At 42.2% G+C, this 13,825-nt stretch overlaps 2 protein-coding genes across 2 annotated transcripts in view; one reads left to right on the forward strand and one right to left on the reverse strand.

Annotated features, from left to right (window-relative positions):
* MCM9 (minichromosome maintenance 9 homologous recombination repair factor) overlaps window positions 1-13,825 on the forward strand; it is a 39,504-nt gene that overhangs the window by 8,674 nt on the left and 17,005 nt on the right. Inside the window, exon 7 of the mRNA XM_026705432.2 lies at window positions 780-899. Coding sequence (XP_026561217.1) covers window positions 780-899 — 120 coding nt within the window. The remainder of the gene's footprint in view (window positions 1-779; window positions 900-13,825) is intronic.
* On the reverse strand, window positions 4,930-11,951 carry ASF1A (anti-silencing function 1A histone chaperone). The gene is made up of 4 exons (XM_026705433.2): window positions 11,349-11,951; window positions 10,286-10,401; window positions 7,773-7,949; window positions 4,930-5,328 (listed from the first exon to the last, which is right to left on the reverse strand). The coding sequence occupies exons 1-4, from the start codon at window positions 11,455-11,457 to the stop codon at window positions 5,116-5,118; spliced, it is 615 nt and encodes a 204-aa protein (XP_026561218.1). The 5' UTR covers window positions 11,458-11,951; the 3' UTR covers window positions 4,930-5,115.

Consider the following 13,825-nt stretch of genomic DNA (forward strand, 5'->3'; position numbering starts at 1 on the left):
ATATATATACTATTCCATAGGACAAGTTCTCATTTGTTTGAAAACCTTTAGAGTATTTAGCTGTTAAAGCGAAAACTATACATTTTTATCACTACTTTAAAGTTAATCATATATTCAAATAATATTCAAACAGGGGAAAATATTAATCAGTTTCAACCATCTTACTCAAAAAAATCACCTTTTTTAAATCTCTAACTAGAGTATTTGTTTAAATTGATTATGATAAGCTTTCAGGCAGTTTTTTTCCCTTTGATATTGAATGCCTGAATTAATATTTAAAAGAAGGTGCATTTTGTTTATATGCCTATAAATAAATAAATTTAAAAACTGATCTTTGAAATAATGGTATCATTTCTATATTGGTGTAGAATATCCAGAAAGGCTTTTTGGAAATTAAGGTAATCTGTTCTGTTCTGAATAAGAGTTGTTTTGTCAACTCTTGTTTGTTTTTGTACTTTGCTCTTTAGAAATGATTGTCAGCAAATGATTTTACAAAATATTAAAAGGATGGACAATTCTGTCATTTTAATCATAGTTTTACATTTACCTTTTCCCATATTACAATTGAATTAAAAATGCATGTATTAATCATCAGTAAGGTCATGTAGTAATCTGAGTATGAAAAAGAAAAGGTGATTCATTTAAATAAATTTCCATGCTTTCCCTACAAATTATGGACTATAGATGGGCTTATATTTCTGCTTTTTATATTTCTTCAATATAATATTCATCTAAAATTTGGTCTGTAGAAAACATGGGCATCTTTACTCTACCTCCAGGTGAATCACATCTTTTATTGGTTGGAGACCCCGGTACTGGTAAATCTCAATTTCTGAAATATGCAGCAAAGATTACTCCACGATCTGTACTTACAGCAGGAATTGGATCTACAAGTGCAGGTAAATAATGCTGAATGAATATCAATTTTTAGAAAATGGGTAATTAGAGTGAAGTACTGCAGGTTATTTCTGCTGACTGCCGACTGCCTGCAATTTGGCAGTTCGAATCTCACAAGGTTCAAAGTTGACTCAGCCTTCCATTCCTTCCGAGGTTGGTAAAATGAAGATCCAGATTGTTGGGGACAATATGCTGATTCTGTAAACAACTTAGAGGTGGGTGTAAAGCACTGGGAAGGAGTATATAAGTCTAAGTGCTATTGCTAAGAGTAAGATTTCCCAAATTCTCCACTAATATGAAGAAGCTGCTGAAAATTTTACACAGACTAGTACAGACAATCTTCTTGTCTCACTGTTGACAACCACAGTTGTCCCTGGTCACATTTGTTCCTGCTGTGGTTCATGCCCCCACCAGTGGTTCACAACCCCCTCTTTTTTTATCATCACCCAGATGATGTTGGTAGATCTCCAAAACCCTTGCCTAGCTTCCTCCACATTCAGCAAGCCCAGATATTCCTGTGATCTAATATGTCATCTCTTGTTCCACGGTTGGCTGCAAATGCTATGATGGAGAAAGAGGCTGGTGCTGATGGCAGGCAAAAGTGCAGCTCTAGGCAGTTTTTTTCTCCATGCAGAAGAAAACTGTTCCTATTTCAGTGATTTATGTTCAGGGAGGCAGATGACAGACAAAGGATGCTCCTTGAATTATATTTGAATTGTAATGCAGGGCAGATGTACTCAGTCCAATAATGCATCTACAAGTTAGCTTGTAATTAAGGAGTGCTTCTGTGCATAATCAGTATAGCACTATTTGGTAGCTCAGGAAGAGAACTTTCATTTCTAAGCAAGAGAAAACAACCCATGTATTCTAGCCTCACCTTTGCAGGGACTTCAATTTTCCAGTTCAGCAACCCTGAGTTAATGATGGCAGTTTTTCTCTGATAATGTATTCCCATGTCTTAACATATTTTAAAAACCCAAATACAAGAATGATGGGAGAAACCTATCAAAGTATCAGGGGCAGAATAATATATTCAAGGCCAAGTTCTCCAAAGTAATGGGGGGTGGATTCAGGCAGTAGAAATTAGGAGACATTGGAAATGCACTGCTACTCAGAAAGAATTGGACTAGGAGCCGACCAGATGCATTATAAATCAAGTTTTACTTAGGAGGTGGTAGTCTTCCAATGGATTTTCTAAGCATCATTCAATAATTTCTCAAAGTTTTGGAAACTATATGCATAAAGCAGAGCTTCTTTTCCACTGACTGCTCCTAGTAATCCCCACTAAAAGAACCAAGAGTTGAAGTTCACCCAAGTTGAGGATATTTGGATTGGGGAAGGACGATCTAGGAATAATGGGGGTAAATGGTAGAATGTTTCTTGTGAAAGTTAGTCTTACTTGGGAATTTCTAATAGCTGACATGTGAACAGAAGAAACTACTAAGCTCCACAGTTTTCTCCATTTTCATCTAGAGGAATGGATATAGTCTTCATATAGTCAAACAACAAAGAATAAAGGTAAAGTCCAATACAGAAATCGTTGGTTGTCTAGCAGACAAGGGTCTTTGTACCCAAACCATAACCTTAAGAGATATGTGGACAGAGTCATCAAAAGTCAGATGTGTAGTTGCTAAGGCCCACTTATGTTAAAAGTGATTCTCTTGGTGCCAAAAGGAAGAGAAAATCCTGGCACTTGAAGAGAAGATGGAGGCTCAGGAAGGGACAGTATGATCTAGGATTGTTCCAAAAGATAAACTGATGAAATTGTCTGAATCTCTAATATATTGGGAGTAGATTATGAAAAAAACCTACGTGTCTGCTAAAGCTCTCTAACAGACCTTAGTAGATAGTTATTTAAAATGATGGAGAACTGAGTAAACCTATGGGGCTATCTAGGAATGTAAATTCCTACCGGCAGTTCAATAAGTACCAAAGTCCCCTGCAGAATAATAGCATGTGCAACTGATGTTAGCCTGGACTTCATTATCAGTTGACTGACAACTGACCAATTCTTGAGCTGATTATTAAATCAGTAATTCTAGATAATCAGTGTCAAGCCTGAATTTGGTTAGATTGTGGCCCGGTAAGTAGACTGAGGTGCGGTAATCCACTGTGCCACGCAAATCAGCTGAGCTGAAAAAGATAAAAATATAGGACAGGATAGGGCCGGCGGGCGGGACCAGCTGATTGTCAGAACGACTGGTTGGCTAGAACCAGTCTGAACTGGCAGCAGCCCTCCAATAGTGGTGTGAGGAGAAGTTATATAGCTCTTCCTCTTTCTTCACACTGCTAAATTTTGTAGAAGAGTAAGTTACATGGAAAATAATGAGATGTATGGCAGACCCAATGATACATACTGAGTCCTGAGCTTCAGATACAACAGTTCGTATCAAATGTAGCCATTTTGAATCTTAACTTTCCCTTGGTCTTGTTACCTCTTAAGAGTATTCACCTAGAAAATTTATAATATGCATTGCAAACTTTTTTGGAAATTAGATAACAATAAACAGCTAAAAAGAACAGAACGTGAGCCCCAGAAATCTGGCCATCTCCAGACTCCTGTCAGTCCTTGCCTAGAGACTCCATGCAAGCAGAATTTCAGGCCATAGTATTTATAGCACTTTTTTCTATCTGAAGGGGAAGGAACTTTTCCAGAAATAGGAGTGTTCTAAGATTAGCCAAGAGGGGCAGCTTGGTGTAGTAGTTAAGGCACCAGGCTGGAAAATGGGAGTCCAGGCGTTCTAATCCAACATGACTTTTGGCCAGTCATTTTCAATCCTGAGGACGTAAGGCAATGATAAGCCATTTCTGAAGCCTTACCGAAAAATCTGCAGTGACATGCACAAGCAGTTACTAGAATTTAAAAGGCAGGCGTGCACATGCACACAAAATCATACACACAGCCAGATAGGGACAATTTTGGTGTGCCCCATATTACTAACCAATAGTCTCAACCAACTAATGTAATAATAATACACCAATATAGATTCACACACTAATATGCCCTTAAATATGAATGGCATCATCTAGGAGTCACATTCATCATGTACACACCTTTTCTCTTTGCAAGTCCTACATTCTACCAACTATACGTAAATCTTTCATCTAAAAAACAGCAACAAAGCTGCCTCGGCATTTGGAGTCATAGTAAATTTCTAACGCACTGTGTTTAGCTGCTTGGAATGAGAGAAGAGGCCAATAGTTATAAGTTAAAAGAACAGCATCCTTGTGGGTAATTGTACTGTACTTATAAAGATTTGGGGGCTTGTTTCTTAAACCATGAATTCCTATTACATTATTTGCCACCTCAATAGGGAAAAAGTTTGGAGTACCTTGGCCAGCTAATGGTATTGTAATCCTCTATTTCTGGTTTGAGGTATTATACCAGGGCTGTCAAACTTGCAGCCCACAGGCCAGATACGTCATGCGCTGGCCATGCTCATGCCCAGTTTAGCGAAGGTTAAAAAAGTTGCAATACATCACGTGACACTGCCATGACAACACAAGTTTTGACACCCCTGTATTATACACTTCCAGTAGCAGCTGTGCCTTTTCCAAGATCGCTTGGGAGCTTAATGCTTGACAGGCTTGAAGTTTTACTAGTTGGTCACATTTGAGGTAGCCGCCATAATCTGACAAGTGTGCAATGGCACCTGTCCAGCCAAGGCCCCTTTGGCAGCCTGCATATGACACTGTTGTCACTGATAAGTGATATTAAGTTGCATTAGACTGATCTCACATGAATCTTAATTATCACCTGCAGTTTGCAGGTAGTTGCCACCTTTTGTTTGGGCCAGCTCTGCCCACTATGCATACAATTCACACTCAAAGCTTCTATTCACACTTTATGATTCTCAAAGCATAAAAAGATCATTACATTCAAGCTAAGCTTATAAATCAGCTTCACTAAACCCCATCTATAATTTACAATTAAAAACATTAAATGTCTATCATCCCTGCCTACGCCTAGTTTGCATACCTTTATACATGTGGGTAATAAGCTCTAACACTAGATTAAAAAAACTCAGGCAGTTACTTAAAAATAGTTTTATTTATACATCCACTCAAATACTTTTCCTTATAAACTTTCTACAGGGTGTGTGTTCTTTAAGCAATTTTCACATTTGTTTAATATGTAATCCCAAAGAAAAAGTTTCTGTGATGGTTGTGTTCTGTGTACTGTGTTTAGAGCTCAACATATAACATGGGCGCAGAAGGTCACATGCAGTCCATATGAGATTCCAACATGACATTTAGAGAGTTTTCAGATGTTGGCCACCCTTTTGAGGCCGAAGGCAGAGCATCTGTAGAAAGGAGTGACTGGAGGTTTGGGTTACTGCTCTCGGCATCTGTCAGTTTTTCAGTGTTGTCCTCCCAATTAATATGGAATCTTGTGACTCTGGGATTGGATGCCAAAATATTCCTCTGGAGCTAGAAAGCAGAAAGATTAATGTTTTAGAAGATGTATATTCATAAGGGAAGACTTTCTTTTGTATTAGATGATGTGCACAATATAAACCAGGAAAGAAAGGCCAAGGTTAAGACAAACAATATAGTTGTTTAAACGTCAAAAGGCAGACTATTCAAAACAGGCTTATTCCTCTACATTCTGCTCCTTGATAAAATAAAAATCAACTGGTGCAAATGTGGGTAGCAGAGAAACAACCCTCTCTTTTGATCTAAAGACAGTGCCCTTTGTTCCCCTTGTGTTTTCACTAAAGGTTAAATTTGTGGTTCAGATCTACAAAAATAAGCAGGTTAACTTTTTTTCCCAGTAGGAATTCACTCTGCCTGTATCAGTTCAATTAATGATGAAAAAACTTTATGAACACAATGGGTAGTTAAGCGAGGATGTCATATAATCCCCATTTGCGGGACCTCTTCCAAGTTTCTCCATTGACATTGCTTGTAGGAAGCTGCCAAAGACCACTAACTGTGATCATGAGACCTTGGAGTCATTGCAATGATCAGAACTTGAAGGACTGGTCATAAGTACCATCCGTTCAATGCAGCCGTAAGTTCAAACAGTTGCTGAACTAGCAGGCACTAAAGGATTACCTATAGATACCCTGTTTCTCCAACAATACGGCCTCCCCCAATAGGAAGTCCCAGCATGTTTTATAGGCATGAAATGAAATTAAGCCCCTCCCCCAAATTAAGGCCTATATTAAAACATGCAAAATGGGGGGTAAATGGGGGGGGGCTTGCTGTTAGGAAGTACTTTTGTTGCACACCCGGATATGGTGCTGCCTGTGTTGACCTTGATGCAAAGTGCCCCACCAACACCGAGGTCAACATCCAAGCTGTCACCGCCTGCCCTAAGATGCAAAGGGGGGAGGGGGGGATTAAGTCATCCCCGAAAAGACGGCCTAGCCGTTTTTTCGGGGCTCAAAAAAAAATAAGACCCAGCCTTATTATATGAGAAACACGGAATTAACATTGTATAAATACCAAATAATACATCCAATACACACTTCCTTTCAATAAGGGTAACATAAATAGAATCGGGACATTTTTGTTCTGCAAAGTGAAATACTAAATTTACAGCAAAGTCTAGGTAAAAGGAGGAAATTTTTATGATCAGCCTGCAGTGAAGAATAAAAAAAAATCCTCCCAAAATGAAGCCCCTTTAAGCTACTCAGAAATCATATGGCCAGGCTTAAAATCTGCTCCATTATGGTGCTTTCTGCTATAAACTGTTAATAAGCAGCATCTGTCACTAGGCTAAGGAGGTATTTACTCTACAAAAGAACATATGGATATTTACATGCATTCCTAGACTAACTTATGAGTTGATTTATGTTCTAGGGTGAGGGTCTTCAAACTAGACAGCTTTAAGACTTGTGGACTTCAACTCCCAGAATTCCCCCTCCAATCATGTTAGCTCAGGAATTCTGGGAGTTGAAGTCCAGAAGTCTTAAACTCATAACTTTGAGACATTGTTAAACTCGTTAAGGTCATTAAGTTGAGGTCTACCTATAAACTAAATATGAAGTAATGAGAGTTTTCTGAGTATACCAGTATATGCTCAAGTTTGTCATTTGTGAGTAGAATTAAGATTCAAACTCCGTTTGCCACAAATCCATCCTTGTTGGTTTAGAGTACAAGTGCACACAACAAGAAGAATATGCTTTCTTCTACACACAGAACAAATGAAGTAGACCACATAGGTCTCCTTGCAGGAAACCTGGAGATTGATTTGGGTTTCCCCTAAAACAAATCTTGGAAGAGTTTTAAAGAGCAGGTAAAACAAGGCAAGTGCCTCTTGTTCATCTCTTTGCATCTCCTACCTGTGCAACAGCTTCGCTCCCTTTATGTTCTTTCAATTACTCTGCACCAAGGAACTTTCCCTCTTGTACTCTAAACCAACAAGGATGGATTTGTGGCAAATGGATTTAGAATCTTAATTCCAGTCCCTACCAGCACACAAGGCCCTCACCCACCTTTGACAGCTCTACATCGTCAGCCTGCCTTTTCCCTGCTGACTCTGGATTCAAGCCAGAGCGGATACTGCCTGATGCTCACTGAATGATGAATGATTAGAATGCTCAGTGCCCAGAACAGTTTGTAAGTCTCCAGCTTGGAGGAATGTTTTCTCAAGTTCTTTTTGCACAGTATAATGTAAGACACTAAGGCCAAATTTTGGGGGAGGGGGCTATCCTCACTGATCTACCAACATTCCCTTGGCTCATCCTGGAGGAAGGAATGACCCCAGAGGTACAAAATGCAGCATTATCACTAATAGATGACCAAAAGCTGCTTAATATTTACCTATTAACTGTGGCTTGTTTTTAAGCAATGTTGATTAACCAATTCTATTTTAGTTTGCTGTAGTTTTTAAAAATGGAGAATTTACTCAGTATATTATAGCCTACCTTAGAAAAGTCTGGCTTTACTGGAGGGTTTTCTCTCAATTCTGTTTCAGTGTATTCATTGTTTACATAATACCCAACTCTGATAAATTCTTGACCTCTGTAAGTGCAGGTGATTAAGACAACCGTTACACCTACAGCATCTGCATCAGGAATAAGTCCTGGATTAGGAGCATCTGCCTATAGTAAAAAATAAAAGAGAACAGTATTAATCAAGTTTCATAATTTAGATTTCAAACTATCATTATTTCATTTCCTGGGATCATATCATAGTTCAAGTTAATTTTTAGAAGACCTAGGTATATTACTAGCCTTCTTTTATCTTAGATTTTTTTGAATACCACCACCAAGTAAGCATACATATGGCAATAATCAGAGCATTTAATTAAGAAGTTACTTACTTAATCCCTTATCTCAAAAGGCAACTTTTAAAATTAGATTGAGTCCTCCAACTAAACTTCATATTCACACACACGCACGGAAACACACTTGAAGTGATACATCTTTAAAAAGTTTTTCAAGCTTCAATCATACAACTAAAGTACATTACAATCAGGTTCCAGGGCAATATGTATTGTCATATATCATAACAGTGTTAGTTTTAAAATTATAGTTTAAAGTCTAGCTAATGTAAACTGACAAATGCCACTTAAATTTTAAAGTATCATGCCCTCTTCACTTCACACTAAATATTTATCTTGAATGAACCTGAGTTTAAAAATATTCCTGACTCTTCCAGTTCTCTCCCACTCCAAAAAAGATATGAATGCTATATGACATGCATTTTTAAATAGGAACTCATTCTCATTCAGCTCTTTTATAAAAGTGCATTTAAAAGAAGTTTCCTTTCACTTCTGAAGTAGAATATTTCTTCAGGAGCAAATACACTGCATTTAAAATTGCTTCCAATTTCTGCGAATTGATAGGAATTAGCAATTTCTGCTAATTGAAACAGAGTTTTGGACAAAATCATACAAGAAAAAGTTCTATTTTTATTGGCAATGTGGAGTAAAACCAACATGAAGGATGGTGGTAGAAGCATCTTGGGATTCATTTTTAAAGATATACCAGTATGTGTACTTAGATTTTGCAATGGTTTTTTTTAAGTTATATGTTAAGAAGATAAGTAATGCGATTTGTTCAACAAACAATAGTTAATACAAATCCAACCACTACAAGATAAAATTAGATGCTCATACTTCTTTAGCTAACCGTGCTCCCCATCTCTGATTCTAGAGAACTCCAATAATACTTAGAAACTACCAGTAAAAAAATAAAAGCCAATCAAAAATTTAGTCCAAAGTGGAACCAACTAACTCAGGGACTTAATGCCTTAAATAATTATTGTATTTAGTCTTTCTGAAAGTTGATTTCCACTCAGAAGCTGCAAAACTTAGAAATCTACCAATAGGTCCTATTATTTCTTCCAGCAGCAAAGCAGTTCCTATTAAGAGCAGCACCTCTTAATGGGATCTTAATAAAATATTCTCCTGTCTGGTACTAGCCATGGTGCTGGACAATTGTAGAAAACCTGGGCAGCCTTGATTCATTTGTGATCCACTGATATCTTGGCTACTTTTGCAACTATCTCTTCTGCTGCCTCTCCTATTCAATAAACAAACTGGCTCACTTAGAATCAGAGAAAGATAAAACAAATGGCTGGCTTTCTTTGCCCACCAGTTGGGGGGGAATTAACAGAATAACCCATTTTGAGAGATTTACCATTCTTTGATCTCTGGAGATCAGATAAAAGGGGGGTTATCTCAACAGAATAGAAATATTTAACAGAATAAGAGTTGGAAGGAACCTTGGAGCTCTTTAGTCCAGCCTCCTATTCAAGCAGGAAATCCTATACCATTTCAGACAAATAATTGTCCAATCTCTTCTTAAAAACTGCCAGTGTTTAGTGCACCCATAACTCCTGGGGACAAGTCCTTCCACTGATTGTTTTAACTGTCACAAAATTTCTCCTAGATTGATTCTGTCCTTAATTTCCACCCATTGCTTATCTTCAAATAAATGCTTTCCTCTAGAATGTTACTTCAAGTAATTGGTATTATTAAGCCTCAGTACAGGTTAGGCCACTACATTCAAGGATCAGGTTTGAATTTGTTATTTAAATGTGACTTGTGAAAACATCTATTCTACTCCACTATGGGCTCTTCTGTTCTTCAGCAATTATTTTTCCTCTGGGTCACTTATTGTTCACAGGCACATATATGATTTAAATTAGATGTCAGGTAAAGATAGTTATCTAACCTTGGCTTAAACTCTTAAGTTTGGAAACTCTTTTAAATATACAACAGCTCTGAATTTCAGTTACATTTAACCAATGAATTGGCGACATTTGATCATGAAAAAAAAATTCTATTATATGTTTACCCTGATATGTGTAAACTCAGTAAGCATTAGTAATATGTGTAACCAAAGTAAACATAAGAAATATCCCTGCCTCCTATTTACTCCCAAATAATTTAGAAGAGCAACTATCGTGCAGCATTTAAGAACTGACTTACCTGAAATACAAACATGTGTCTTCCTGCAGGAACAGGGCCTACTAATACTGAATCTAAAACTTGATCGAATTCCTCACTTTCTGCTGAGCCCACATAAATGATTTTCCATTCCAAATCTACATTGGAGAAAAAAGCTTTTAAATAAAACGTTCAAAATTTTGGTCTTCCAAGCTCCCCCCCTCCCAACAGTAACAAAACCCCTTCCAAACCACCATCTCTTTGAACTTGAAAACAAAAAACCCTAATACTTAGCTTCGATCAAACCAAGCTCTTATAACCAAATGCTGAAGTTAGTGGCACTTACTGAAAATTAGTTGGGTGGGGAGGGTAATTGAAGTTTCAATTTCGAATTACAGCAAACAATTCACCATTTCCTCCGCTCGAGGGGGAAGGCAAGGAGCTCTTTGCCCGCCAGTTAAGTCTCAGTTTACAAGGCTTGAACTGACTCGGTGATTTTATTTCGCTACCAAGGTTAGCGAAAATTGGAATTGCTCCCGAGCTGGCAAGGTCCGATCACCGAAGCGCTCTTCCAAAAGAGCACCTTCCGGAAGCAAAGTAACACCACGGCTGCTGCTCCTGCTACTACTTTCCGCGCTTTCCAATCGCGAGTCCCAGGAGAGAACAAGCAGCAAACCGCGTTCAGGGGCATCCAAGCCCACCTAAAGCTAGGCCACTGCTGGTGAAGCCTTGCCCTGCCTTGGCGCCCCGTTTCCCGGCTCGGCGGTCCTGCTCGGGCGGCACTTTAAAAGCCCTCCTCCTCGCGTACGCGCCCGACGTTGCCCGCTCACCACGACGGCGGCAACATGGCTGCTCCCAGCACCCGAACAACTTCCCAGTAACTTGCGGCTTCCTTTTTCCTCGCGGGCGCTCGCGCCTGGCCCCGAACCGCGCGGCGGAGGGGAAACCCGGAGCGCCGCCGGATCGCCTCCTCCAGGCAGCCCGCCCTCCCACCGGGTGGAACCCTTCCCGCTCCCCCGCGGGAAGACGCTCCCGCCTGCCGAGGCCTTTGCAAAGTTTAAGCCTGGAAGCCCCGGGAAAAAAAGGGGGATCGGCGGGGACTCACCTTCGGAGAGGTCCTCTATGCACTCGAAGGTGATTTCGAACTGGAAGGGGTTGTAGAAAGGCGAAGGGTTGTCCAGCACCACGACGTTGTTCACCTGAACCTTTGCCATATTGGGCGGGAGGGGAGGGGAGGGGTGGGGGAAAGAAGCGCGGGGAGAGGACCCGCAAACAATAGTCGGAGCGTGTTCCTCCTGGCGCCCGGGAAAGTGCCTCGCGCGGGAGACGCACGCCGGCCAGGGATGGAGAGGCGAGTTAGAAAACTTCGCCGCTGGCTCTCCCGTCTGCTGCTCCCGCCGCCTTCGGCGGAGGCATCGGCCGGGCGGGCGCTGGCGTCGTGTGCCTCTCTCCTTTCCTAGCCGAGAGCTCTCCGCGCTGTTTTGCAGGTTTCGCTACTCCACCAAACTCCAGCCCATTCTCCTCGGTTAACTGGCAGCGCGGGCCCGGATTGGCTACGGGCGGAGCCGTGACCCTCCTCCCGCTGCCGAGGTTTCCCTGAGAGAGCAAGAAGGGCTCCGTGGCTTGAGCGGAATGCTGAAGCTTCGCTGGCGCTCCACCTGCCGGGCTCGGCGCCGGGTTTCGCCGCGGAAGAGCCCGCGGGGACTTCGCTGGAGGGAAGGGGGCGTGAGCTCCAGGCCTGGTCGAGGGTGCTTTGCCGCCTCAAGGAAAGGACTCTCCCTCGTTTCCGTCTCCACGCCGCCCCCCTCCCTCACGCCGGACGTCTTTTATTTTGCGTAAAAAGTGGCTCGGTTTTAATTGAGAGAATAGAATAGAATTCTTTATCGGCCAAGTGTGATTGGACACACAAGGAATTTGTCTTGGTGCAAATGCTCTCAGTGGACATAAAATAAAAGATACATTTGTCAAGAGTCGAGAATCATAGCTTAATAATAGTCATAGGGTACAATAAGCAATCAAATCATACTAGGAAGCCTCGTTAGCTTAAGCCTGTTTTAGCTGAGGAATTCTGGGAGTTGAAGTCCACATGTTTTAATAGGGCTGAGATGGAGAAACTGGCTTAAACCAAAACCTCTGGCCTTGGTTCAAGAAGCTCTTTTTATTTTGCAGCTTATCTATTGAGAGAGTGGTGGGGTGGAGAGTGGCTGTTTCTTAGGGCATTCTGATCACAGACCTGTGTAGGTTGGGAAAATAATCACAAGTGTGTGAGGATAGATAAATTCTGCAAGTGTGCACTTGCATCAGATGTCAGGGTGAAACTATGTATGTGGTTTGCATGATGTTGCATATGTATCCTGTTTTGGCCTGGTTGTTTGCTATAGATGCCAATGATTCTAATAAACTTTGGGAAAAAGCAGTGAAGTGAGTGCCCAGCTAGCATCTTTTCTTATTGGGATTGTCAGTTGCCAGTTGAGAGAATATTCCATGCTGTATCTATGAGATACAGTATTGGCAATTTGTTGGTGACCCTGGGCTCCATTTCCTTTTCTCACCAGCTTTTAAACAGGGAATCAAAATCCTGAAACACTGACTGATCATGGATGGATGAATGGACAGACGGACAGACAGAATGCGACAGTGGCGGCACTTTGAGAAAGTGGTGGCAGCAGCTTTTCCCAACGTGCTGCCGCATTCGAGGCACCAGTTCTGGAGCATTACTACAGTCAATAGGTTAACCTGTAGGGCTGGTGCCTCGAACTCCCCCTTGCTGCCTCTTAGCATCCCCAAGGGGGCTGGCAGAGGGGGGCTAAGAGGCGGCAGGGGGGCGTTCGAGGCGCCGGCCGGCCCTGCAGTTTTACCCATTGACTAGCACCGCTCCAGAGCCAGCGCCTCCAATGCGGAAGCAGTGGCACGGCCATGCTCGATACACCACCACCCTGCCGCATCTTAGCGCCCTTCTACTGGCCCCCTTGGAGATGCTAAGAGGTGGCAGGTGGGCGTTTGAGGCGCCAGCCCTACAGGTTCACCCATTGACTAGCACCGCTCCAGAGCCAGCGCCTCCAATGTGGAAGCGGCGGCACGTTACATGCCGCCAAGGCCGTGTTCGATGCACCGCCCCCCTGCTGCCTCTTAGCGCCCTGCTGGCGCCCTTGGGGATGCTAAGAGGTGGCAGGGGGGCGTTTGAGGCGCTGGCCCTGCAGGTTCACCCATTGACTCTAGCACCGCTCTGGAGCCGGCGCCTCAATGGGTGAACCTGCAGGGCCGGCTGGTGTCTCGAATGCCCCCCTGCTGCCTCTTAGTGCCCCTCTGCTGTCTCCCTTGGGGACACTAAGAGGTGGCAGGGGACGGTGCGTTGAATGCTGCCACGGCGGCACATAACGTGCCACTGCTTCCACATTGGAGGTACCGGCCCGGAGTGGTGCTACAGTCAATGGGTGAACCTGCAGGACTGGCGCTCGAATGCCTCCCCCACCTCTTAGCGTCCCCAAGGGCCAGCAGAGGGGCACTAAGAGGCGGCAGGGGGGCAGCGCATCAAACGTGGCCATGGCGGCATGTAACGTGCCTCCGCTTCCTCATTGGAGG

The sequence above is a fragment of the Pseudonaja textilis genome, chromosome 1 (assembly GCF_049901715.1).
Source record: "Pseudonaja textilis isolate UNSWEBS1 chromosome 1, rPseTex1.2, whole genome shotgun sequence".
Taxonomy (NCBI): domain Eukaryota; kingdom Metazoa; phylum Chordata; class Lepidosauria; order Squamata; family Elapidae; genus Pseudonaja; species Pseudonaja textilis.